Source organism: Debaryomyces fabryi (genome assembly GCF_001447935.2).
Source record: "Debaryomyces fabryi strain CBS 789 chromosome Unknown contig00154, whole genome shotgun sequence".
In the NCBI taxonomy this organism is placed as follows: Eukaryota; Fungi; Ascomycota; class Pichiomycetes; order Serinales; family Debaryomycetaceae; genus Debaryomyces; species Debaryomyces fabryi.
In genome coordinates, this window is record NW_015385580.1 from 1 (window position 1) to 23,773 (window position 23,773).

General features: G+C 36.2%; 12 protein-coding genes across 12 annotated transcripts; 3 read left to right on the plus strand and 9 right to left on the minus strand.

Moving 5' to 3' along the window:
* Positions 1–66: 66 nt before the first annotated feature.
* AC631_04926 (uncharacterized protein) lies at positions 67–476 on the minus strand (the record flags this gene model as incomplete). The annotated part of the gene is made up of 1 exon (XM_015613755.1): positions 67–476. A coding segment is annotated over one exon (410 nt), but the record flags the coding sequence as incomplete, so codon positions are not given.
* Positions 477–716: 240 nt separating this feature from the next.
* AC631_04927 (alpha/beta hydrolase) lies at positions 717–1,931 on the minus strand (the record flags this gene model as incomplete). The annotated part of the gene is made up of 1 exon (XM_015613756.1): positions 717–1,931. One exon carries the CDS (start codon positions 1,929–1,931, stop codon positions 717–719), a length of 1,215 nt encoding a protein of 404 aa, XP_015465407.1.
* A 521-nt stretch (positions 1,932–2,452) lies between these two features.
* Positions 2,453–3,634, minus strand: AC631_04928 (triglyceride lipase; the record flags this gene model as incomplete). Its single annotated transcript, XM_015613757.1, has 1 exon — positions 2,453–3,634. The coding sequence occupies one exon, from the start codon at positions 3,632–3,634 to the stop codon at positions 2,453–2,455; it is 1,182 nt and encodes a 393-aa protein (XP_015465408.1).
* A 426-nt stretch (positions 3,635–4,060) lies between these two features.
* PAN6 (pantoate--beta-alanine ligase) lies at positions 4,061–4,888 on the plus strand (the record flags this gene model as incomplete). Its single annotated transcript, XM_015613758.1, has 1 exon — positions 4,061–4,888. The coding sequence occupies one exon, from the start codon at positions 4,061–4,063 to the stop codon at positions 4,886–4,888; it is 828 nt and encodes a 275-aa protein (XP_015465409.1).
* Positions 4,889–4,945: 57 nt separating this feature from the next.
* Positions 4,946–8,488, minus strand: AC631_04930 (DEAH-box RNA helicase; the record flags this gene model as incomplete). Its single annotated transcript, XM_015613759.1, has 1 exon — positions 4,946–8,488. The coding sequence occupies one exon, from the start codon at positions 8,486–8,488 to the stop codon at positions 4,946–4,948; it is 3,543 nt and encodes a 1,180-aa protein (XP_015465410.1).
* Positions 8,489–8,696: 208 nt separating this feature from the next.
* AC631_04931 (uncharacterized protein) lies at positions 8,697–9,434 on the plus strand (the record flags this gene model as incomplete). Its single annotated transcript, XM_015613760.1, has 1 exon — positions 8,697–9,434. The coding sequence occupies one exon, from the start codon at positions 8,697–8,699 to the stop codon at positions 9,432–9,434; it is 738 nt and encodes a 245-aa protein (XP_015465411.1).
* Positions 9,435–9,495: 61 nt separating this feature from the next.
* AC631_04932 (FG-nucleoporin) lies at positions 9,496–11,325 on the minus strand (the record flags this gene model as incomplete). Its single annotated transcript, XM_015613761.1, has 1 exon — positions 9,496–11,325. The coding sequence occupies one exon, from the start codon at positions 11,323–11,325 to the stop codon at positions 9,496–9,498; it is 1,830 nt and encodes a 609-aa protein (XP_015465412.1).
* Positions 11,326–11,825: 500 nt separating this feature from the next.
* Positions 11,826–12,398, minus strand: AC631_04933 (uncharacterized protein; the record flags this gene model as incomplete). Its single annotated transcript, XM_015613762.1, has 1 exon — positions 11,826–12,398. The coding sequence occupies one exon, from the start codon at positions 12,396–12,398 to the stop codon at positions 11,826–11,828; it is 573 nt and encodes a 190-aa protein (XP_015465413.1).
* A 118-nt stretch (positions 12,399–12,516) lies between these two features.
* On the minus strand, positions 12,517–13,314 carry AC631_04934 (Golgi transport complex subunit; the record flags this gene model as incomplete). Its single annotated transcript, XM_015613763.1, has 1 exon — positions 12,517–13,314. One exon carries the CDS (start codon positions 13,312–13,314, stop codon positions 12,517–12,519), a length of 798 nt encoding a protein of 265 aa, XP_015465414.1.
* Positions 13,315–16,669: 3,355 nt separating this feature from the next.
* Positions 16,670–17,857, plus strand: RFG1 (HMG domain-containing transcriptional repressor; the record flags this gene model as incomplete). The annotated part of the gene is made up of 1 exon (XM_015613764.1): positions 16,670–17,857. The coding sequence occupies one exon, from the start codon at positions 16,670–16,672 to the stop codon at positions 17,855–17,857; it is 1,188 nt and encodes a 395-aa protein (XP_015465415.1).
* A 1,841-nt stretch (positions 17,858–19,698) lies between these two features.
* Positions 19,699–20,718, minus strand: DRE2 (electron carrier; the record flags this gene model as incomplete). The annotated part of the gene is made up of 1 exon (XM_015613765.1): positions 19,699–20,718. The coding sequence occupies one exon, from the start codon at positions 20,716–20,718 to the stop codon at positions 19,699–19,701; it is 1,020 nt and encodes a 339-aa protein (XP_015465416.1).
* A 422-nt stretch (positions 20,719–21,140) lies between these two features.
* AC631_04937 (uncharacterized protein) lies at positions 21,141–23,678 on the minus strand (the record flags this gene model as incomplete). The annotated part of the gene is made up of 1 exon (XM_015613766.1): positions 21,141–23,678. The coding sequence occupies one exon, from the start codon at positions 23,676–23,678 to the stop codon at positions 21,141–21,143; it is 2,538 nt and encodes an 845-aa protein (XP_015465417.1).
* Between the last annotated feature and the right edge of the window lie 95 nt (positions 23,679–23,773).

Below are 23,773 nucleotides of genomic sequence, written 5' to 3' on the forward strand. Positions count from 1 at the left end.
TCTGAGTCGGAGCTGTCTGAGTCGGAGCTGTCTGAGTCTGAGCTGTCTGAGTCGGAGCTGTCGGACTTAGATTTAGATTTAGATTTAGATTTTGAGTCGGAGTCTGAATCGGAGTCTGAGCTATCTGAGTCAGAACTGTCTGAGTCGGAGCTGTCTGAGCTATCAGTTTTTGATTTTGAATCTGAGTCGGATTCTGAGTCTGAACTTTCCGATTCCGAGTCTGAGTCTGAATCTGAGCTATCACTATCGGAGCTATCACTGTCAGAATTATTAGACTCGTCTGATGACTCATTGTCACTTTCCTTCCCAGCCTCTTTGTGCTGAGTTATTAAGTCTTCTAATTTATCTTCAGTGCTTGGTAAATCAATAGACTGTTTCGATATCTCTTTGGTCAATGCCTTGGAAACCTTGGCTAATTCGGCATTCCTTTCTAAATAATCAGAAATTAAAGATAACACTAATTCCCTTGAAGCCATCTTGTATTCAACTCTTGCTATCAATTATCACAGTTTACAGTTCAGTTACTGTAGAGTAGGTAAGTTGAAGTAGATAGAAAAAAATTTAAGATGAGAACAGAAATTAATTTTTAAAAAAAAAAAATTAATATATCACGTGATATATGATATTCTTGCATTTATTGCAATCTAAATCATATGTGATAAATATAACTATTGAGTCTTTAAACTATATCAATAAAATATCTCTATATCTATGTATTATAACTTAGGTGCTACGGCACCGTTTTTCTTAAGCATGTCTAATCTTGAGTCCGAAAGAACTTTTCTATAGTTTTTACCATATTTCTTAACAAGGTATTTTTCATCTATGAGCGCTTTCTCTGAGTATATCACTTCTCTTTCTTGTATAAACAGAGTGAACAACTCTATAATTCGATCAGGATCTTCTCCATTTACTAAGTGTTTAGCATTTGGTAAGTTGACACCTTGAACAACTTGCAGGAGACTGTTTCTAATAAAGTGTCTGGCTTCACCACTGGAAATATCAAGATCACCGACAACATGGAATACTGGGATTTCAACTTGGTTAAGTATCGCCATACCATAGGGAACCGATTTGTTCATCCCCCAGTACGTATGAATTTGCGATGCCACAGTAGTGTTCAACTTGATTTTTTTGTACGCTGCATTGGGTGATTCTCTAACTGCTGTAGGCAATTCATCCTTCACCATACATGCCAAAACACCTGGATGGAATCTCCTATAGAACGAACCATTCCTGAGAAAAGTTTCTATTTCTCTATACCAATTGCTTCCATCTTGTATATCAAATTCGTCTTTCATGTAGTTACCTTCGTACCAATCTTTAAACTCTTTATCTCTCTCGGCGTACTCAAAAGGACTGACATGAGCAACGGGATTTACTACTATACATGAGTCAAATAATGCTGGTGCTAAATATGCACTATAAAGGGTAATAAATCCACCCATAGAATGTCCTATCATTATCGATATCTTATTCTCAGCATCAACAAATGTAGCTGCTTCGTCTTCTGCCAAAACTTTTACAACATCCTTCGAACTATCCCGCCAATCATAAACATATCCCAATTTTTCCCTATTTAATTCCGCCGATTCGCCATGGTTTACAGCATCAAAAGCACAAACTACATTCAAGTGTAGGTTAGTGCCATTATCCTGTCCCGAATTGAAAAATTCAAATAATTTGTCAATATGATAATGCCATAATCCTTTATTCATACCTGTTCCATGGAAAAATACGAGGTTAAGCTTAGTTTTAGACAGCGACAAGGTATTGGACTTACCTTGGTACCTTCTGTAACATATCTTTAATGTGTTATCTTCCACACTGTCCAGTGATTTTTCTAACAAAACAGCTCCCTTCTGTCTTGGAAAATTTGCCACAGCTGCTTTAACTTCATGCGTATATAATTCTGGTCTATTTGGATGCATTGTGTTTAAACATTTAATACCGACATCATAATGAAGAACGTTGGTACTATATAAGCTGTTGTTACCCCAAGATTCAAATCTCGGAAAGAAGCTCCGACCTCGGTTGAATTTATATATTAAATATAGAACGGGTATATGTTTATGTTTCTAACTTGAAAGTATGCTTGAGACTATCAAACAAAGTATGATATATTTGACGTATCTGTCTTGAAAGCATTCTTACAGTATTTTAAACCTAGTAGGAATACATCATATATTTGTATCCTGGAAATATGGTTGCAGCGCACTCAAGAAAAGTATGTTTGTATCTACAATATGTAACTGGTTTACAATTTAGAATTATTGTGCTTTCTTATTACCTCTTTTACAGATTGTTTGTTCATAGATGGTCAAGTTTGTACGTTGTGCTCTAAAATTTTACCCTAATAATCTAGCTTTTACCCCAGCTTCAAATCTCGGAAATATACCAACGCTATTATAAAACTTTATATATTATATTGTCTCTACTGTATGTAATTGATTTATAATTTAGAAGCTTTTTGCTTTTTTGCCGCTTCTTTTGAAGCTTTGAGTTGTTCGTCTATGAGAGACATTGTTAAATCCCATTGACTCTTCAAAATTTCACTCTTATTACCACCATATTTAACTTCTGGATCGTTTGGTCTAATTTCTATAGCAGTATTAACTCTCTTCTTAATAGTATCTTCGATAATTTTAACTAATGCATCCGGATCATTTCCATTAACTAAGTGCTCACCCTCAGGTATGTCAATTGCATCCAACAAATATTCTTTTGGTACAGCATCACGAATAAATTTAATACTCTGTGGGGGGTTCCAGGTAGCCTTACTACCGATCACATGGACAAGTGGTACTGTCAAAAGTGGAAATATCTCCATAACAAGAGGGATTGATATCCTAGCAGAATAATAAGTAGTCATTTGATTTGTTGTTGAGGCTTTGGTCATGAACTTAGTCTCTTTAGTTTCGGGATCAACATATGTTGCTTTCTCATCTTCCATAAAATCTTTCAAAACTTCAGGATGAAATGCCTTGTAAATAGAAAACTTGGTGAAATAATCATTATACTCTTCTTCACTCTCAAATCTGTCAATTAGAATCGAAGATAGTTTGGAGAAAATACCGAGAAAACGTCCATCAGTCTTTGGATCCATGAATAAAACTCCCTCCACTGGGATAACCGCATCGAACATGCTTGGTTCGTAGAAACCCGCTACAACCGCCATAAATCCACCCAAAGAATGTCCAATCAAAATGTTCTTAGTGCTGGCATTATTTACAAATTCATTTGTGGTTTGCTGTTCATGCTTAATAACTTGTATAATGTCTTTACTTCCGTCTTCCCATTTATATACCCAGCCGATCTTACCCTCATTAAGCAATGAGGAATCACCGTGTCCGATTGCGTCAATTGATAAAACTGAATTCAATACCCATGTTGATGCTGATTGTGAATGTTCGAACAATTTCTTGATATGGTAATTCCAAATAGACTTATTCATTCCAGTACCATGTGCAAATATTAAATTGACTTTGATCTTATCTTTAGAGATGGCACCTCTAGCAGTTAAGTACTTGTTGTACACAATTTTCAATCTGTCATTCGATAGTATCGTACTGCCTGGGACCCTTGGAAAAGCGGCATCTGTTGTTTTCTTCTCAAGTGTATATAATTTCGACATGATGGTCTTTGATTTGCAGTTTTAAACATATTTCATATCGGTGCAACCGACACTATTTATAGTAGATTCTCCGCAATATATTAACCTCGGCTAATAAGGTGCAACCTCCGTTGAAGACTTATTAATACCGAACTATCCAGTTTTATACTTCTAGGATATATCATTACTACAACATCAAAATTTGCTTGTGAATAAGTACTAGCACTTATAAAATTGTGCTTGTTCCTTGCTACTTCAGTTTTTTTTTTAGTGTGGAGCTGATCGTAAAAATTTTTTTTCGGTTTTATAATCTAATCTACTTTAAGTCATCATACTATGACTTTAACATCGTCTACCCCGATTCGAGTGTTGCGCACTATACAACAAGTCAGACAATGGAGACTTCTGTGCCTCTTGAATAGAGAATCAGTGGGTTTTGTTCCAACTATGGGAGCCTTACATGCTGGACACTGCTCTTTGGTTTCACAGTCGCTTAGTGAAAATGATCGGACAGTGGTTTCGATATTTGTTAACCCATCTCAGTTTGCTCCGCATGAAGATCTAGAAGCGTATCCTAGATCACTCGATACTGACATGGAAACCTTATCCAATTTCAAGGGTAAAAAAGTAGATGCAATTTTTGTTCCAAAGGTTTCGGAGATGTATCCATCAGGAATAACTTTGGACGTTAATAAGCAAAGAGGTGCTTTCGTTTCTGTTTTAGGCTGTTCAGAACAATTAGAGGGAGCTCAGAGGCCACAATTTTTCCGAGGTGTGGCAACTATAGTTACTAAGTTGTTAAATGTTGTAACTCCAGATCAGATCTATTTTGGCCAAAAGGACGCTCAGCAATACGTTGTAATTAAAAACTTAGTCAAAGATTTGTTGATTAACACCAAAGTGAGAGTCTTGCCAACTTCAAGAGAACCTTATGGATTGGCTTTATCGTCTAGAAATGCATACTTAACTGATCCTGCAAAGAAAAGAGCTGCTGTCATATATGAAGCTTTACAAAACGGTGAAATATATTACAATACGCATTCACAAAGTATGCGTGTTAAGTCATCGGAAATAATAGAGCGTATCATGTCAATATTCAATAAGGCGGACTTCGAATTTGAAATGGAATACCTTGCCGTAAGTCATCCAGAATCTTTAGAAGATTTAGAATATGTGGAACCTGGAGTCGGCGCAATTGTTTCTACTGCTATAAGGGTTCCTAAAGAAAATAGCACCGAAAAAATCAGATTGCTTGATAATATTTTGCTCAACTAATTAAATAAAAATACTTATAGAATCTTGTATTATAGAGCCTAAATATATGTACATAAACTAAAACGCTCGTCTTTTATTGAACTTGCTTTTGCTTATACTGCAATTATTATTATTCTTCTTTTTAAGTTTCTTCTCTTGCAATTTAGCTTGGTATTTTACCCTATCTTCTTCCAAAGATCTTTTTAATTGAGCTGGATCCATTAAGCTAAAATCAATATGATCAGTGATTCTAGCTTGAACCTTAGGTGAGACCTCAAAAAATATGTATCCAAACTCTAATAGCCATAAGGGGTCCACGCTAGTAACACAGCTCATATATTCCTTATTGGTTAAAATTAATTCATGATAAACAACATATGCTGGTGCCATACTAGTTCCCCCATTCAAAGCTGATGTCGGATGCAAATACATTTTCATATAATTATGTCGCAAATGAATATATTCTGAATTTCCAGTATTACCAATATTAATCTTTACTAGCTTAGCCAGTTGCTGGTAGAAAGATGCGCAAAGACATTTTCTAATATCTTCGTCTGATCTTGACTTTAAGAGTTTTAGTCTACTTTTTTCCATAATAAGTAATAATTGGTTCTTAATGTCTCTAGCTCTTAATAATGACTTGCTATGGAAAAAGTTTCTAGTACACCAATTTGTTAATCGTTTCATGTTCATCTGTGGTTTTTCTGAATGTGATTTCCATTGATTATAAATGTTAAGCAAAGTTAAATGATCTGACTCCGATATTGAAAACTTCTCACGAATTGCATCTGCTTCATTTGCCCTTTCTTTTGGTCTATAGAAAACTGATGGTACTGATAGCATAGCTACTATAGTTATAATTTCTTCTGAGCAATGAAACTTTGGGTCGCAGGATAACAAGATTAACTTGGCCAACGTAGGCTCCATTGGAAACTTAGACATAGACTGACCCAATTGAGTTAATTCGCCACAATTATCAATAGCACCTATGCTCCACAAATCATAAAGTGAACAGCTGAGTAAATCTTTCGGAGGCGGGTCTAAAAATGGAAAATTTGGAACATCCTCGATCTTCAAGGATTTTAATTGCAACATGACATTACTCAAGTTGGTCCTTTGTATTTCGGGAATGGGTTGTAAATACATTTGTTCTTCAGCAGACCTTTCAGTATATAAGCGATACGCCACACCAGGGCCGGTTCTCCCGGCTCTACCACTACGTTGTTGAGCATTTGCCATAGATATTGGAATTACCTGCAACATATCCATTCCCAATTTCGGATTATAAACTTTTAACTTTACCAACCCCGTATCAATGACATATTTAACACCGTCGACTGTTAAAGAAGTTTCTGCAATATTCGTGGCCACAACAACCTTTCTCCTTTTTAAGTTCGTCTTGTAAAATATCTTTTTTTGTAAATCTGCAGGCATTGTAGAGAAGATGGGAAAGATATCTAAAGGCGGGGGGTTATCTAATGAGTCAAGTTTTTCCTGAAGTAATTCACATGTAACCTCTATATCCTCTTGACCAGTCATAAAAACTAAAATATCACCATCATTAGTATTGTATTTTGCACTGTTTTGCAAATGAATAGTTAAAACCTGTTTAACAGCTGTCTCAACATAATCCGTGCATCCACCTTTGCTAAATAATACATCAACTGGGAAGGTTCTTCCTGGAATGGTAAATTGAGGGGCATTTCCGAAATATCTTGTAAACCTATCAGCATTCATAGTTGCACTAGTAACAATTAATTTCAAGTCCTTTCTTCTTGTTAAAAGTACTTTAAAGAGTCCTAATAGCACATCAGTATTCAAGGACCTTTCGTGTGCTTCATCCATGATGATACAGGAATACTTTTCTAAATCAGGATCCATTAATATTTCTCTTAATAGAACACCATCTGTCATATATTTTATCACTGTCTTACGGGGGTTAGTTTTATCCTCGAATCTAATCGCAAATCCTACCTCGTCTCCTAACTTACAATTCATTTCTTCGCTAACTCTTTTTGCCACAGACATAGCAGCCACACGACGTGGTTGAGTACAACCTATCATCCTTTTTTTGCCCAGTTGTTCTAAATTCGAGCCGAATCCCTCATCGTATAAGTACTGAGTTAATTGTGTAGTTTTACCGGAACCTGTCTCCCCTATCACAATAGTTACTTGGTTTTCTGCAATAGTTCTTAATAAATCCTTTTTGACAGCAAAGGCGGGCAAAGAACGTCTCTGTTCTTGAATTGATAAGTTTTCCTCCTGGACCTCTTCCTCGTTTTCGTCTGAGAATTTGTTTTCATGTAATTTTTCATTGTTACCGTTCGATTTATCGTCGGTTTCAATACCCAATACATTTCCCAATGCCGTACCAGTAAGACTGGATCTCTCTTTAGCTTGTCTGCCCCTTTCGTTTTTCGATTTCCTTTCTTTCACAACCATACTTCCTTGTTTAGCCATTGCAGCTAGTTCGGATTCTGGGTCCTTTATGGGAGAAATTGTAGGCCCTATCCCTCTGATCTTAGATTCGTTTCTATCGTGTCCAATTTGTAAGGATAAATATTCTTTAGAATCATCTAGGAATGGTGGAATTAAATAGTGAGATGTAATAGTTATACGTGAAAAGTCCTGTGCCTGATCCTGGTCATGGTCATAGTCATAATATTCTCCAGTTATATCGTCAAATGCTCCCCCCGTACTATCATGTTTTGTAAATTCTTTAGATCTCTTATTATTAGATACTTTCTTTGTTGTTGCAGTGAAATTTTCCTCCTCAAAATCGTCGTGATTATGATCGAGCTCATCTATTGTATACCATTCTCTATCATTTTCTAAATCACTATCATGGTCAGAAAATGTATCTAGAGGTATGGCTTCTTTGATTGTATCAAATTTCAGTTGTTTTTCCAAATTCGCTAACTCTGAAAGTGAAAGCTTTGCATTATGATCTTTAGTCATGTTTGGCACTTTAGCCTTTTCATTGGGTTCCTTAGAATCGTCCTTGGACGCTGCCTTTGTTGGAGGATGTATCTCATCTTCTTTTATTCTTAATGCATCTTCTTTCTTTATTTTTTTGAATTTAAATTTTGGTCCGTTTGTTGCCTTATTTTCGTGTTCTAAACTCAATTCTAAGGAATCATCAATAAACCTGTCATCATCGTACGGAGATGTATTGTTAGATCGTATCCTTTTAAAGTTATTTTTACCTAAATTAACCTTTGGATTTGGGTCTAGATTGTTTAATTCTTCTTCTAGATCTTCATCGTTGTCAAAAGACAATGCAAGTTTTGGTTTTTTAGTGTTCTTGTCGTTTTTCTTCTTTTCCAAACTATTATTAGGTCGTTTATGCATAGTACCATTATCACTCTTTGCCCTAACTTTCATTAAACGTTCAATTGTGCTTATGTTGTCATTAATCAATTTGTAAATCTCCTTTCCTAGGCTTTCATCATGTTCACTAGGAAACCCCAACGCTTTTGTATATATGAGAAATGCAGATAAAGAATTATTCTTCAAATAAAACTTGATGAGTGTATCAGTAAAACCTTCATTGACAGGCTTATTCCAATGTAACGATAATGTACTTGTAATTAAGGATATGATATCATTATTCAGCAGCATTGCTTAATTAAAGGATTGTAGTTCATTCTTAAATTTTTGAGATGCTCTTCCTCTTCAAGATAGAAGCGAGCATTATCTACAAATCTTATAATTGTCCAACTATATTATCTGATCAAGAAAGCCATGCCCCAACGACGTTATGAATATCAAGAATATAAACAATAGATTATCTATTTACTTTATGCATCATATATTTGTGAAAGTACGAATGTCCCCATCGCCTACAACAGCGAAAGAAGTATATCATTTATATCGGAACTTTAAGAAACTTGGTGGATCTTTAGAATACTTCGAGGTTAGCAGAGGTAAACCTGGTCTCAATACATACAGTAATGAAGCGTCTTTGATATATAATCCATCTTCTCAGTTATCGCAGCTCGACCCATTTAATGGAACAGACGAAAATAAGGAGGAGACTATTGCAGAATTACTGGCCCAACGGGCTAAGTTAACAAGTACGATACTATCAATTTGTGCAATACCACGATATTCTTTCATCGAAAATGATCAACAATACATGAATGGTGAAATTGAAGTACCATATAAATTCAGGTTGAATAGAGATGGATTAAAATACGATAAAAGGTATTCAATATCGTCATCAACTGTAAATAATCAATTTTGTTTCATTTCACCTATTGCAGCATCTGAAGGTGATAGTAAGCATGGAATGAATGATAGCGTATTAACAGATTTCAAAAGTCATATGAGACACAATTTCCAAAAATTCCATAAGTTGGACAGTATTTCGATATCATCGGCCATACCTCATATTAATCACTTAATAGGTAGACAGAAACTAAACCCTAGCATAAATCGAAATGACAGTATTCAATATAGTTCTCTAATGGATCTTCATTCGGATATAAATACATTTGAAACAGAGAAGGAAATAAATTTAAAATTACGAAATCTATCTTTAGGTTTTACAGGGTTCTACGATTAGTATACGTAATATTTAATACATAATATACATAATAATAAAAAATTAGCAATGCAATATGAAATTAGTTTTTAATAGTCAATTTATTAACAGATTCTAAGTCTTTCTCTAAAACGTCATTTAAATGATTTAAACCAACTTGTTGTTTTAAAAGTAATTTAGATAATCTATTGATAACTTCATCATTATTCTTACCGTCATCAATAAGATCTTTTTCACTATGAGATTCTTGATTATTTCCATGAGCGTTGTTCATCGAATTTAATGACGAGTCAAATTGATAGGATAAATCTTCTGACCGCTCTTTTAAAATAGCTAATCTTGCAAATACGTCGTTCAATTTACCCAAAGATCCACTTGGATCATTTAGCTTCTGGTTTAATAAATCAAATTGTTTAGAAAGTTCTTCCTCTTCAGGTAACAATGGATAACCCTTCAATTTTAAAATTGCTAGAACAGTAGCCAACCTTAAAAGTCTCCTCAGTAATTTAACGTGTCTTGCTTTGGCCTTAAGTATTCTAGTGGTGTTATCTAAATCATGCTTTGATGATAAGGACGACTGTTTCTCATTTATTCCATTCAAAAGAATTCTCGACTTTGCTACTTGATCCAACTGAAGTTCAATCCTTTGAGCTACATCTGTGAAAGATGTAACCTTAGTAGGGTAATGATTAGGGCTAGGTCTATTTGACATTGCATTATCCCAATCCTCTGGGGATTCGTTGGATGGCCTTTGTTGATTTAAAAGAAAATTAATTTCCTGGTCGCTCAATTTATTATAGAGGTGGGTTTTCAAGGCACATTTTGCAGAGTTAGGGTCCCATTGCTCTTTTATTTTTATTAACTGATCATTTATAGCGGGAGTATAATTATTATAACTTGATGCTGCGTTATTGTTTGAATTTAACGTCGAAGTAGGGTTGTTAAGATTTGGATTGTTGAGCTTATTTTTAGTATCGAATAACGGTTGTGAAATTTGATTGGAAGCTTGATTTTGGTTACTCCAGCCGAATGATGGTTGCTGATTGTTGGTTGTATTTTGTCCAAATAATCCTCCTGTTTGCTGAGAATTTGGGGGCTGTTGAGAGTTACCTGAACTAGTGCCAAATAAACCGCCACTTCCTTGATTCGTATTCGCGGAGGCATTATTATTAGATCCAAATAATCCACCCCCTGTAGAGCCACTAGTATTATTGGAACCAAAGAGACCACCCCCAGTATTAGATGTATTATTGGATGATCCAAATAATCCACCACTCGATGCTGGTTTATTTCCAAACAAACCACCAGTAGCACCTGTGTTACCAGAGGTAGTATTATTATTAGCATTGTTAGAGCCAAAAAGACCCCCTCCAGTATTCGAGGTATTTCCTGAAGCTCCAAACAACCCTCCGCTTGAAGCCGGTTTATTTCCAAACAACCCTCCACTAGGATTCGTTGCATTGTTGGCATTATTGTTAGAGTTGGCATTGGAATTGCCAAATAATCCACCGCTGGCATTAGGAGCATTAGGGGCAGAACTGTTTGCATTATTTCCAAATAATCCTCCACTAGGAGCTTGCTGGCTAGCATTGTTTTGTGAACCAAATAATCCTCCACTAGCTGGTTGACCTGTGTTGCTACCACCTGCATTGCTTGACGAACCAAAAAGACCGCCATTGGTGGCATTTGTTGAACCGCCTTGAGTATTGGTGTTATTATTCGATCCAAAAAGCCCACCACCTCCAGTATTGGCGTTAGTTGAAGTATTAGCACCAAAACCAGGGTTTGTTCCTCCTGTTGTTGAACCAAACCCTGTTGAAGCAGGTTTTGCTCCACCAAACAACCCACTTCCAGTATTGTTATTTGAACCAAAGAGCCCACTACCTGAACTATTAGAAGTCGACCCAAACATGACTTATTGTATCAATTGATCAATTTATTAGCGTGTCTTACTGGAGATGTAGTTTATTATTATTTGAGGAATTTTTTCAGTGAGATCAGTTCCAGTGTTGCTTATATAAGCTGTCAGATACAACATGTTATAAGTTTTCAACATGAATATAGTAATGTTTATTAATTGATACGTAAATATGTAATAATAAGAGATGGATTAGATTTCTAAACAGTTGAACAATGTGAATAAAAAATTTTTACTAATAGTAATAATAAGAAATACTTGAAGAACAAAAAAGATATCTGGCCATCAAAAAATGAGCTTTAGAAATTAATTGGTCGACAGCAACGATTCTTAATATGATAATGCATGATAGTTTATGACTCTTTCTAATAAGATAAGACATGAATAAGAAGGTTCAACATTTCTTCCTTATGGAAATTGAATAAAAAAATTTTATCATCCTTTTCAAAGTGTAGAAAAACTTCTAGAAATAATATAGTTCATTAAATAGTGTTCTAATTATTAGCTTCCTTTGCTTTCAAAAACTCGGCGGTCTTGGCCTTATCTTTAGAAGTACCTTGGTAGATTGGATTGTTGTTTAAATGAATTTGGTTTTCAACATCAGGGATTTTCTTTTCTAACTTCATATTTTGGAAAATACATTTATTTAAAACTGATTCGGAGTTTCTACAGTGTCCCAATCTATGGTTTTCTTGTTCCAAACATTCGTAGTGTAACTTGAACTCATCAAAACAGTATTTATTTATGTCCGACAAGACGGAAATGGCACATCTGGTGACTCTTCTACCTTCCTTTAAACATTCTAAGGTACCTCCATTGTTCTCATCTTTACACATCATGAAATCATCATTATAGGGTTTACATTTAGCGCCAATGAAGTAAGAAGCTGATAATAATGGTGCAGAGGTGGCTCCGACTTCGTCAACCTCTGGGATATCCTTTGGTAAAGTGTTCTTATCAACGTTTTCCCAATTATGTCTTCCAATAAAGTAATCTCCCAATACCATTTTAAATTTAGATTGATAATCGTCTAATTCTGATGATAACTGAACTGAATATATTTTCATATTACATTATAGTCAACTTAATTTGTCGTCTCGTGGTTGGTGCTGGAAATTACCAAGAAAAATTTCCCCAGTATGATGGTGCGCGTAAATTATGGTACACATGTCTATATCTCTACAACTATATACTAGTCAGTTTGCTATTCATAATGCTTATAAAATCTCTTTCATGCCCTGTTATCTTGTAAATATTCAACAATTCAAGTATTACATCCCGGTTGGATATTCTTTTTGACTTAAAGCTGGTTAGCATTTCATCTAAGTAGCCCTTAAATTCGAATTTTAGTGACATTATCTTAACTTTTAAATTCTTATTGACGAAAGACACTGAATCATCACGTTCATTTGACGTTATCAATGCAAAAAGTTTGCTCAACGATAGATATAGAGCTGTTAAAGTTTTCAATTTTGTTACCAACTTGTCATTTTCAGTATTTAAGTCATCAAGATTTAGTATATTCTCAAAATTATTCACATGATCATTCAATAAGAGACATAGCTTTATCTTCGTCTTTAATTCGACTAGTTCCTGTTTCTTCGCTAATGCGTTGGCCACCAAATCATTGGAAACTTGGAAGTTTTTTTTAACCAGCGATAAACTGGTGTTAAAATTCTGCAAATCTATTTGGATATTATGCATTAACTGTAAACCTCCATTTATAGACTTTCCAAGCTTTATGAAGTCCGTGTAGTCATTGTTAACTAAATCCAATAATTCGTTGTTAAGGCTATCTAACAAATGGGTCAAATCCTTGATCAATGAATCTATCGATGTAAATCTGTGGTTTTGATATAAAAAGTCATCAACTTGGAAATTATCACAATTCAACTCTTGTTGAAAGTCTTCCCTATTTATAGTCACAGGGTACGGGAATTCTTCACCGTTTATATAGTTTAGCTGATAATCTGGCCCACTCATATAATCAATTTCCGATATGTGTAAGAGTTCAGGAGTTGGGTATAATTGAAACACAATACGAGTATATCACCTCTAATTATTGTTATATATGTACTTCTAGTTACCCTTTTAGTTAGGGTCCGTTGAAGAGCTCTGTAAGATCAATATACCTTATTTGTGAAATTTCGTGTACGGACCAATATATGGGTGCAATAAAACTTGATATGCAACGTAGTACGTAGAATCGAAAACATGCAAACGCTATTTGAATATATAAGGTGATAAATAATCCAGAAGTTTCCTGAAAGTCATATCTTTTGAATAAGAAGGTAGATTCAGAAACATGAAATGCTTAATTGAAGTTCACTATTTCTCGAGCAATTCACAAAAATTGAATACTTTTACAATTATTTAAGCAGCAAAATTCAAATTTTACAAATTTAGACGATAAGCTCTCTTTCTTTCTAGAATCTAAAGTAAGGGACGGGTTTGAATTTTGTGTAAAAGTCTGGAAATGTTAAACTACAAAACGATAATACTATAGTTTTTCTTACCGTTTGAACAACGCTTTACGATAACTTGCTTGAATGTGGTTTTACCCTATTCATATGAACAGTATCGTGCTAGATGTCGTTCATTTAGTTTTGCACCAATTGTTTAAGTTGTTTAAGCGGTCATCGAATTATCATTTTTTTAATCCATGTCTATTGTTCATCAGATTCACAACCGAAGAACCATTATTGTGGTACATCATGAGACTGACAAACGCATCAATTAACAACAACTAAATACACCAGTCATATTGACGATACTTGTTCAAGAGACAGGCCTTGCATCTTTTTGAAGCTGCCTGCTTATTTTCATTGGTGCTACATTTGGATCTTTGGGTTACTCTGTTTGTTTGCAATGACCAAATGTAGTAATTGTAGAGATCCCTGATTATCACGCCAATTTCTTGATGCAGTATGGAATATGTGACCATAAGCTTTATCAGACATGACATCCTCCAATGAGTATCAAGAATTTTATACAATAGAAATGATAATCTAGAAAACTAGCGATACATCACTAAAAGATACTACGCAATATAGCCACGGAGTTAATAGCAATGTTCTATCAAGATAAGGTTATGAAGGTGTGCGATTTAGACTTTTCTTGGAACTTAAAAAACCTCAATAATAAACGGAATTGTGCGACGTTGTTAACGAGTGCAATTGATAATAGGTAAATACAATATAACCGATCGAACAGATATGGGGAACTAGAGCGTGCTTAAGCCCGTGAATATATAACAGCATCTGTAGATACTCATAGGGTAGTATTTACTCCATGTCGTCACGAGCCCGACCTGACCGACTGCCCGCCAACCAAATCTGTCTTAAGGTTAAATGTCTTTACTTCTTTCTTAATATGCAAAACTCACGTTCGTGACATACTGATAGTGCAATTTTGGCTATCGCACAACATACCACCTATTGTCATGTGAAGAACAAAAATTCTACATACAGTAATATTCCATCTCGAGGACTCTATATTTGAGATTTTTATTCAGCATATAGCAATATAGAGTGGGGGATCTTGAAATACATGAAAATAACATGAAAATAATTCTCCTCAAAAGCTAGCCATCATGATCGGTGATTTGGAACCTGAATACGGCCATCCTCACTATTACTGCCATGCTACAGAAAGCTAGGTGGTTATGATGTCATGTTTTTAATCTCTTAGAATATGGTTTACAGCATACTAAACCTAATTTGGTGGAGTTACCCAAATTTCCTAAAAAAGAAATGTATATACCGGATGCACTAAATTTCAGATGCATGAATTCATGCAGAAAGAAATACTCAAAATTAGTTGGTATACATATACTAAATGCCTAGAATAGCCATATCGCATGCTACTGCAAACTATAATCAAGTTCTAGCAATTCAATTTCTTCTATAATTCGCCATCGGCCGTGCAAGTATCTACGCCTGTGATTTGGTTCACGACTGTTTAAATCAAAATTGTCGAATGACCAGATGTTTGCCACTTTTAGCCACCCAATAGTCTCATACTATCAATGCATGATCGATAAATAGCGCTAGTTTATCTATCATAGGGTGCAACAATAATTGTACTGCGAATAAAGTGTTCCCTACCATCATGCCAATTGTATAGGCTTCCAAACACAATACCGAATCTAAATAATATTCGTGACAGGAGTATTTTTTTTTCCCGCATTTTGCGTTACGATGAGTTTCTTGTTGCCCAATCCAGCAAGCCTATTCTATCCTGGAGATATATACTTGCGCAGTACTTGAGCATGTGTATGCAGTCCATTATTTCACACAAACTAGTCGAATCTATGAACATTGAAATTCCATACTGCAAACCCTTGTACTCAAACAAGTCCAACTGTATACCACTACAATGCAGCTCTGAGCTGCATGAATAAATATATTGACGATAGTGGCAGTGATGCCCACGCTTACCACTCGAGATCAAGCTTCTGATATGACGTAGTATTGTTTCTTTCAACAGCTCGTCACAAGTAATAATACCAGATCCCTGCGACCCGCTTACGATATCTTTGGTAAAATTACAATGGATATTCAGCAAATGTTCATAATAACCTTGATCTATCACTAATCTATCTCACGATATTTCTTATTACTCTACACTTTGGCGTGCGACCGAAACCAGCTATGGATCTTGCCACTCTTGTATATATCCAGGCCGATTCTCTTTCTTCAACTTCTAAATTGTATCTAACACATCTAGTCCTTATTCACTGCCATGGAGTCAACTAACATTTATGTTGACTCCGATTTAAATATGCCCTCGGAAGGTTCATGACATCGTTTATAGTTGTAATTTTCTGGCTTTGACCCAAATAGGTGGCCGCTTCAAACGTTTCTTGAGCAAATTTTTTGCATACCGACTTAACAGCTTGGGGGTCCGTACCTTACTTTTGTGATGCATATTGTTGTGCATTTACTTAAGTTCTCAATCGACGCATACGATGCTGAATTCAATAGGTGTCTCCGATTGATGCATTGTTTCTTTTGTTATTACCGTCACCATATGCCTAAATTCAGATCCCTGGTGCTCACTCTGGGGGTAATACAGCCACATTGAAACTAGCAAATTTTTCATCCGAACACGACCAAGTAATAGAATTTGGGTCCGATAGTATAGATTTATTCTATTAGTAGATTCGAATATTAATACATATTTAATCGAAGGAATATCGCTATTATTTTATTATTTCAAAATTATTATTAAGAAATTGTTCTATACTTATTACTTTTTTTTTTAATAATTTGTTGTAACAGATAGAGTGAGCTTCTGTCCCCTTTATCAATAGTCATAGTTTGAATCATACGAATAAATGTCTACTGCAGTTTACTACTCCAACCATAATATACCAGTCGAGGAAGTGCACGCTAGCCACACGTTGCCTTCTTTGTCGCAGATTATGCCTATTAACCAACAGCAGAATCAGCAAAATCAGCAAAATCAGCAAATTCAACAGGGCCAACAGAGCCAGACGGGAGGTAGTACGGAGCAGATTAGCCCTACATTTGTGAATATTCCTATTAACCAGGGGAGCTACTTAGCCGGAAGTGGAGACCAGAAATTTGTGTATCAATCACAACCATCTCCGGACGTCTTTTCACAAAGTGGAAGTACATCTCAACCATCATCTGCTAATACTACTCCAGCATCGAGTCTAAGTGTAGGTAGCCAATACGGGGCACCAACATCTACTCCAGCTGAAAAGTGTACATGTAAGACGAATACCAATCGTATTCCTAGACCTAGAAATGCATTTATTTTATTCCGTCAAAAGAACCATCAGCTGGTATTGGAAGAAGGAAGTGTCATAAGAACCAACCCCGATGTGTCGAGAGAGTTAGGGAGAAGATGGAGATCACTTTCGGCTTCTGAAAAGAACCACTGGAATAAGTTGGCTGAAGAAGAAAAAGTAGCTCATGCTAAGAAGTATCCAGGCTACAAGTACACCCCCAGAAGAAACGGTAAAAACAAGGGTTGTCCAGCCTGTAGACAAAAATCATTGAAACAGCAACAGGTTCAATTGCACAATCAACAAATGTATCAGTTGCAACAAGGTCAATATCAACAATACATGCAGATGCAACAGCAACAAGTTGCTTCATCTGCCAATTTACAGACCCCAATACCGCAGAACATGACATCAAGTAACCCTGGTGGGCAACCTTTGGTCAATGTTCCATTGACGCAATTCATTGTTCCACCTAACCCTTACCCACAACAAAACTTCCAATTTGCGTTTAACAACGATATGAACGTTATAAACCAACAGCAGTTACAACAACAATTGCAACAGGATAAGGCTTCTCCCTTATCAGCAATCCCTGGGCAGGCAATTCCTACTATTAACCAAGCAAATTCTGAGTTTTTGAATCCTATTAATGCTTCTCAAATGCAAATTAGCTACGATCAAAATCCTCAATCTGCAAGATTCAACTCATTACCAACACCTATGGGTTCAAATTATGGATTTGAGTTTGGTAATATGCATCAACAGTCCTAAACACTCACAACTTCAATCTGACGTTATTTCTACGTCCTTAATTATGTCTGGAATTTAATTAGGGTAGATATCTGCTAGTAAAGTTATTGTATTTTAGTTATTTATTAATGTAAATTCTACATTTTTACGATATTCGCCCTTGGATACGTCTTTGTAAAGTCTATTGTATATATCTATTGCATATATCTATTGATTGAAAAAGCTTGGGTGAGTTTTCATATCGATCAAGATGAATTTCAATGAAAGCCCGTATTGCAAAAGCCACTCCTTCGCAGCTTAATCATTATGTTCCTTATTTGATTTTGTGTGCAAGCACGTCAAAAGGTTCAAACGCTCTCTACACCATTACTGCTAAAATATCAAATATTCCTGCGGATCTAATTTGAAGATTTTGCTCTTGAAATACATTTGACCAACAGCACTTCCTTTTGCAAGACCAGGCTACACGCCAGCATCGCACGACTGCTTTTTAGTTAATTTGGCAGAGCCCCCACGCAACCTAGCAGATTTCACAAGCGTACCTTTACTTTTATTTTACATTAAGGGGTATATGGAAATCGAACGTAATTAATGACCTTGTATGAGGCGGGATTCTATGCTGCGAATATCGGTATAGACATGCGGGATCAGATTACATAAGCGGGAACACTTTAAGTGTCTCCTGGTTTCTTGAACAACCAATTGAAAGTCGTAGCTCGATGTCGTAATGTCGTCATCTTGATATGCATAGATAAGCTCTACTGCCTATTATGTCTTCTATGCCAGATGCTCAAAATAAGAGATGCATATGCTTGCATATGTGAAAATGAATCGGCAAATTGTGATTACGAGCGATGTGTTTTATTCTAAGTCCGTTAGGCCTGAAACTAAGTTTGTAAATAATAGGGGAATGCATTAAGGCCGACATGCGCTTAGGCTGAGTCCTACCTTCAGACGAATAGTGTAGCCTTGCCTGTCAACTTCAAGGTATAAAGAGCCACAAGCCAAGGAAACAGGATTTCGAGCGGATACTAGTCTTCCGTCTATTAAGGCATCTACTAAGGTACCCGGATTAATTGTTGAGGCGGGCAGATGTGCAGGGCGTTTATAGGAAATAAACATTATGGAATTTGTATGCAAGTGTTAAGGTGATACATAGAGGATTAAAGCCGGGAAAGTCAGAAGAACGCCCAATAGTACTCTAGAAGCGTGGGGCGATTAGCGACTATTGTTGTGTGGGATTTTTAGCGGCTATTTGGCGGCTAAACTGGGGATGCATTAGAGTGATACCGAGTTCGACTCTTCATAGCGCTATATATAAAATTAGGCACGGTGGTGAGATTTCAAATGCTTGTGAGAACATAGTTTAAGGTGTGTCGAATAAGGAGGTATCGTAAAGAAACTCCTGGATAGAATTTACAAATCGCTGGTCTAAGACTTAAAATTATAGCTAATGGGTTTTTAGTTATCTGCTTCCTCTAGTAAGACATAATCATACTTCTTGATGTAGATTTGCGATAGAAATCTTAAGTAAGGCATATAATTCTATGTTAATAGCGTTAAAATTGAGTAGAACACCTAGGTAAGGAAGGCTACATGTTAACAGCTTAACTATGGCCACTACTAGCCGCATCATAGCAATATCCCCGTGTGGGACTATATTCCCAAATAAGGCATCATCAAATATTCTACCTTCTAAGAATTCTGGTTAGTCTACTGGTTTAAATATTTGTCGATTGGTACTCATATATCTGAGAATTCTACAATCCATTTAATTTATCCCAAAATTGTAATATTACTATCCTACCATTTCTATTTAGTATTTACACTGGATTGAACCAGTGTATTACTTATGCATACATTTAGATATCTTCTCCAAAATTGTCGATTGAAATTACTTCACCTGGCTTGAAAGGAGGTAACCCTAAGTATGGACAACCGTCGCATCTGAATGCATCTCCCAAGGAGCAAGAGCTACAGCCACCCTTTTTACCTTCAACTGTAAAGTCAATTTCTGCCAAGTCATTATCATTAAATTTGACAGCATTTTTCATCTTTTCTTCAATCTTCATTGCCTCCAAATTTGCCAGCTGCACCATTTGACCGAGTAATGTGTTTTGCAAGTTCAGTTTTTCTGATGTTTCCTTGGCTTCTAATTCCTTCAACCCACAAGTGCAATCTTTACACGCCTTTCTTCTTTTCTTACCATTAGGCAATTCACACTTCTTAGGCACAACCAAGTTGGCAGTACGTGCTTCAGAAATAAGGTCATTTTCATCTATTATTTGATCTTCCTCATCTTCGTCATCAGACTCAGAAAAGTATGCAAGTTTTGTTTCTTGTAACTTACGCTTCGAATTAGCGTCGTCATTCTCCTCATCTGTATTAGATGCTGATGTGTCGGTTAACCCAACAGTTGTCTGTGTGGGTGAAAGTTTCTTGAACGATGGCAAGTTTTGTTTGCTTCCATCACCCACAGTTACCGTCTTCTTTTTCAATGGAATCGATACAGTCTCTCCCGCTGCCTTTGGCTTCACCCATTCGCCCTGTTCGTTCACTATAAAGCCCGACATGATAGCGTCCAAATTTTGGTTAGTGGGTAAATCTCCTTTGAAAACTCCATCTTCAATCAAACTATCATATATAATCGTTATTGTCAGCACTGGCAACTGCCTATTGATTTCTCCTTCATTAGGATTGATATATATCACTTCATTAAATGCCTTGTCTTCCAATTTAACTATCTTATTCGCAACTCTATCAATTATATGTTGTACAACATCTGCAGCGCTATTCTTATTGCTTATTTCACTCTTTACCCTAGTCACTAATTGTTCATCAGTCACAGCCGTTGGATGCAATAATAATAAGATTCTAGTCATCTTTATCTTTCAATTCCACTTTGATTCAAGATGATACGATTTCCAAAACTTATATATATAGACTATTACTAAAATTTTTATATCGATTTGTAATATGGACTAATAAAGCGTAATAAAAAGAAGCAAAAGAAAGAAATCGCGTGATGGGAAGCAATAGGTAGTGTTATTGACAAATCCCACTTAAGAAATATATACTAGTTAAATAGACTATTTTCGCAGAACTTTATAAAATACTCCCACTTAAGAATTAAGAATTCTTTACCGGGTAACTTATGGGGAAATCACAGCGGAATCGGAGTATTTTAGACCGGTATCGGCATACATTTGCTTACGCTGCACTAGTTACAATTGGCTGCAATTTGCATTAACTATACGAGAGTATGACAAATAACAGGAAGTGGAACTATATATAACTATATATTCTATTTTAAGTAGTTTAACGAGATTTTAGCGACGTCATCAACCTTAAGATTATCAACTTTTATGTAGTGATCGCTATTGGGCAATAAATCGACGGAATTATCATGAAGGAAATAATCACCTTCGATATTTAATGCGACACCTTTTACAGGGTGGTTAGTGGACAACTTTATAGTGCCGTTTTCAGGAATAGATACGTCAACCTTGGTGTGCTTTGGCCAGGAAATGTGTTTGAGGGGCTGGGGCCAATCGCTAGTGTTTGAGACCAACTTGCCAGCGGAGTCAACTAGTTTGGCGTGCACTACAAGTTTGTTGGAGTCAATCTTGGTTTTGGTGACTAATTCCGTAGTTTGGTTAGGTTTTAGGGTAATTTTGGACTTGGGCAACTTTAACACCAACTCACCCGTCTCACAATGATATATTTCCACCTCAAGGGTCCCCGAGAACTCCTGCAATGTTGAATTAACGCCCCAGATATCGATGGTATACTCGCGAGGAGCATAGTCATGTAACGGAGCCTGCTTTTCAAGGTCAGGCTCCCCTGGCTGTCTCTGTCTGGTTTCGGTTCTGTAGATTCCCAAAACTAATGGTTGGCATTCTCTCTTGATAGCATAATATGCCAACTTTGGTCTATGATAAAAGTCGATAATGGCCCAACTGGTAACGGGCCAACAATCATTGATCTGCCATACTAATGCCCCACCACATTTTCTTACATTGGTAGAGCCCCATTCACGCTTCCAATTTCTGTAAGCATACGCAAGACAGTCCGATTGCATTAACTGTGTAATGTAAATCCAGTCTGGTAGAGCCATCGATGAAACCAGAAAATTTTCCATTACATACAAGGCTAATCTTCTTTCAAAACCAATGGACTTATTATGGTGATCCATGGTTTCCAGCTGGGGATATAATTGTTTTTCTTCAGTTATACACTCTTTGAGTGTCTTAATATCAGGGAAGGCTAACATTCCAAATTCAGAAACAAACCGACCGACTAACTTTCCCCAATCTTGGTATTTCTCTTGAGTTCCGTGCCACACATTCCATTGATGAATATCACCCTCTGTTGTATCTGTTGTCGGAACCCCTTTGTTAGGACTGATGGGCGACCCAAATTGATAACCAACTCCACTGGTTAATTTTGATACCATATCAGGCAAGATATGTTCATATAATGTTTTTGCAGGGAGCTCTTCATTAGTGAATGTTTTTTTCTTGTATAAATCTTCTGCAACCTGGTAGTCTTCGTTATTTCCTACGTAAAAAACAATGGAACAGTAGTTTCTCAATCGTTTCAATTGATCGGTAACTTCATGAGTGACATTGTCAATAAACTCTTTGTATCCAGGGTAGATGGCACATCCAAACATAAAGTCTTGCCAAACTAAAATTCCCAACCTATCACACTGCTTATAAAGAATGTCATTTTCATAAAATCCACCACCCCACACCCGGATCATGTTTTGGTTACCTTCATCTGCTAGCCTGATTAAATCAATATAATCATCTTCAGTTAATGAACATGAAAATGAATGTGATGGGATCCAATTTGAGCCATTACAGAAGATAGGAATATTATTAACTTCGAAGTAAAATGAGCTCCCATCTTGACCTTTGACAGGTTCCTGGACCAATCTAGCTCTTCTAATTCCAACTTCAGATTCAACAGAATCAAATATCTGATCTGATTGATGCAATTTTGCTACAAACTTATACAAAGGTTGCCCTCCATAACCCTTTGGATACCATAATTCTGGGTCTTCCAACTTTATCAGATTGAAACTATAAGTTTTCGACTTACTTGCTGATTCCTTGATTGTTTTTATGAGTTTTCCAGTCGGTGAAAAAATTTCAACCAGTAACTGGCAATCTTCAGATATAGATTCAACTTCTACCTCGAAACTCAAGTCGGCTTGTAGGTTTTCATCAACGCTTGGCTTTACGTAGAAATCGTTTATTTTAGCAACCGAGTAAGTAACAAGCTTTACTGGTTTCCATGGGCCACATGTAAGAAGCAAAGGGCCCCAATCCCATCCGTAATGGTACTGGGCTTTTCTAGCATGCACTCTTGAAGTCTCCCCATTGAAGCAAGTAAGCTTCCCGTGTTTCTCTTCTAATGCCCTAGACTGTTTTAAGGCACTTTTGAAAACAATTCTCAATTCGTTCAGTTGTTGGAGGCAATCTGTCACATCAAATTTATAAGTTCTGAACATGTTAGCAGTAGTCAAAATTTGCTTATCATTGAGGTAGATAGTAGCAAAAGTGTCAAGTCCTTCGAATACTAATTCTCGTTTCTTGCCAATTCCACCATTAAAGTCGGTTTTATATTCCCAATCTTCTTCTCCAACCCACTGTACTTCCCTCTCGTTTGTATCAATAAACGGGTCTGGGATTTCACCATTATTTAACAAATCGGTGTGTATTTGATTCCCACTTGTCTTTGTCAGACATGGCTTCCACTTCGCGGAGTCTTTGCTGGATTGTCTGTAACTCCATTTCAGTAAGGTCTTGTAAGATGTCTGGGAAGCAGTTGTCATCTAGATTTATATGTTTCTGGTCTGCTCTAGCACAATTGATCAAGAGATAGAGATGCAACTCGCAATATATATATATATATATATATATATATATA